The following is a 2,815-nucleotide window of genomic DNA, read 5'->3' on the forward strand; positions in this document are numbered from 1 at the left end:
GTTGACCTGCATGTCATCCTTCTGCCTTCCCTCTCAGAGGCCAGAGAGTGGGGAACAGGCTGCACAGAACTGAGCAAAAGCACCCAAGCTGCAGGATCTGGGATTGTTTGTAGCAACTGGACTATGGTTTTAAATAAAATCAGCTGGGGGAGGGGGGGGGGAAATAGGTGCAGTTCCTGTGCAGGGTGCAAGTGAGAATCTGTTTTAGGTGATGAGAAAACAATTTCAGCTTCCAGGAAAGATCACACTCCTCACACACCTGCTACCTGTAAGAATAAAGGTCTGAGCCCAATGGGGAAAAAAAAAAAAATTAAAAAAAATAAATATATATAAAAAGGAGGCTTTTGATTCTGACCTTTCCACTGCTGGAGGGAGCTACACCTCTGTCAGCACAGACAATGCCCAAAGACTTGTAGCTTGAGTAAGCCAGAGATTAAGAACTGCCTGGGTTTGAAGATCAGCAAGCTCTCAGTACAGCCTTTTCTCTCTTTTGTGCTCCTAGTTTTGAGAGCAAAGAAGCACTGATTAAACAGCATTTTAGATGCTTTGAAAGTTTTGTTCCAGCAACACAAAGCCTGCCTTTGGCGTGGGAAATGGGGCAGAGAGCTTGGCAAAGGCGTGCCCTTAGCCTGTGCTCTCAAAGCTCCACTGAGGGGCTGCGCCCTGGAGCCAGCAACAGCCCAGAACAGAGACAGAGAAAAAGCTAATCCTGAGCTGAGTGCACCCCTGGCCCCCCAGGCTGGTGAGGCACAGCCCAAGGGGAAGGGCTCACCTCACCCTTCCCCACAAGCTTTCAGCCTCAAGACAATAAATAGTCTCCCTTTCAACAGCCAAAAACTCTGTGTAATTTTTTTTCAGGCACGTATTCTGCTCCACATTCATTTCAGTGCTAATGTGGACCCAACCTCCTCACCAGGCCTGCAAGGGTGCTTCAAGAAACCAACTTTTGTTTTGCTGGTAATTTATGGCAGGCCTGCAGCTGCCAAACTGCCCAGCATTAGAAAATAGAAGGCTGCTGTGCTACCCCCCCAGCCCCAACGGCTTGCAGAGTGATTAAGGATAGCTTTAATTTGAAGCCTGCAGCTCAACAGCTCCCAGAGGATTGATAAAATACATATAGCAATCTCCAGTTCCACCTCTGGAGGCCGAACTCTCTCTGGATGATTAACGACAGCCATTTCTTCCCTCTCCCCCTGCTGCTGAAGAAGGCTGATCCCCTGTGAGGTCCAGCCGGCGCTGGACTCGCGCTCCGACTACTGAACAGCAACATTTACAACCAGGAGAAACCCTGCAAGAAACAGAATCAGCCCCAGAGAGGCCAGAGACACCCAGGATAGATCTTCTAATAAAATCAGGGCCATTGGGTCACGCTACCTGAGGCAGACCCAGCTGGGCTGGGTTAGCAGGGCTGGCCTAACAGGAGGAACAGGAGCTGAGAACTCCCCAGAGCCACCTCTGAGGCTGCTCCCAGGAGGCAGCAAGGCCAGAGCAGCCACTTCCTGCCAGGAAAAAGGAGCTCTGCAGCCCAGAGAGCTGCTGCCCAGGAATTACTCTCCTTTGGCTATAGCTTGAGGCTCAAGAGAAGAGCAGTGTGGGTGGGAAAGCAGCTCTTTATCCAAAGGAAGAGCTGCTGCCTATTCCTCATCCATCCGTGTCTTCCACAGTTACTTACCACAGACTCCAGGCCAGAGGCAGCTCCAAAGCAGATTAAACATGAATAAACTGTGAATACCCCTGTTTCCACCTCCCTAGAAACCCACCTTTGCCCAGCCCTGTTCTCCAGGACAGCGTGTTCCCATGTGGGCACACAGACAACCCTCCAGCACTGCTCTCCCTTAAAAGCAGGTACCAGAGACAAGCATTTGCCACTGCAGAGAAGAAACCATTTGAGCTCGAGACTACACCAGGAGCCTGGTGAGGAACACGAGCCTCCTGGGTGCCACAGCCCCAGGGAATCACACCCTTGGCCAAGGAAAAGATCCCAACGTGCATTTCCAGAGGAGGTGGATGAGCAGGATGCAACAAGAGCACAGAACTCCCTCAGGAGAGCTTCACTGCCCACTCTAAGTTTTAATATTTATTCTGTACAGCCCCAGTGAAAAGAACTGGGAAATAAGGCAAAGACAAATTATCCTCCAGAGCCCAAGTGAACCTCTCACACACAGAGAGACCATGCAGAGCAGCAGCTGTGCTCCTCCCTGGAGTCACTTCCCACATCTTCCCCATCTGCTGGAGCAGACTACTGCTTACAAGTCCAGAAGGAATCGATTGACTTTTTTCAGGTATTCTGACTTCAAGTACTCTCCCAGCTCGTCCTTTGTGACCCACAGGTAGTCCTCCTTCAGCTCTGCCTGGGACAAGTCACTGCTCTGGAGGAAGGCTTTGAAGAAGAATACTTTGGCTCCTACGTTATCCTCAGTCCTGATGGCCCTGGGGAATTTATACTTGTAAATCCCATATGGTGCATTCCCCAGGACTTTGGCTTGAATGTGATCTCCTGCAAGACCCCAGCAAGGCAAGAGAAGGAAAACAAGACATAAGAACACAGTAACAGTAGCTGCTCTCCTGTAGTAACAAACAGGCAATGCAAGACACTCCTGGTATCTGTTTCAGACTGATTGTTCCCTCTTCATAGCAGAAACATGCCGAGCATAAGCCTTTGCTCACAAAAAAACCAACTTGTCTGGAGTCCAGCAAGTCCCCTCAGAGCAAGGGAGGGTATCCAGCTTTGCCAACCCAGAGCAAAAAGCAAGGACACGTGGGTTTGCCATCACTCATCTGCCACAAAAGCTGCTGCTGGGCACCACGAGGGAAA

General features: G+C 50.3%; 1 protein-coding gene across 1 annotated transcript in view; it reads right to left on the reverse strand.

Moving 5' to 3' along the window:
• Nucleotides 1-2,050: 2,050 nt before the first annotated feature.
• Nucleotides 2,051-2,815, reverse strand: part of MRPL46 (mitochondrial ribosomal protein L46) — a gene marked incomplete at its 5' end in the record, with an annotated part of 2,102 nt that continues 1,337 nt past the window's right edge. Inside the window, 1 exon segment of the mRNA XM_008946996.1 lies at nt 2,051-2,497. Within this exon segment, the coding sequence (XP_008945244.1) occupies nt 2,247-2,497 (251 nt within the window).

Source organism: Merops nubicus, unplaced genomic scaffold (genome assembly GCF_000691845.1).
Source record: "Merops nubicus isolate BGI_N331 unplaced genomic scaffold, ASM69184v1 scaffold27579, whole genome shotgun sequence".
Lineage (NCBI taxonomy): Eukaryota > Metazoa > Chordata > Aves > Coraciiformes > Meropidae > Merops > Merops nubicus.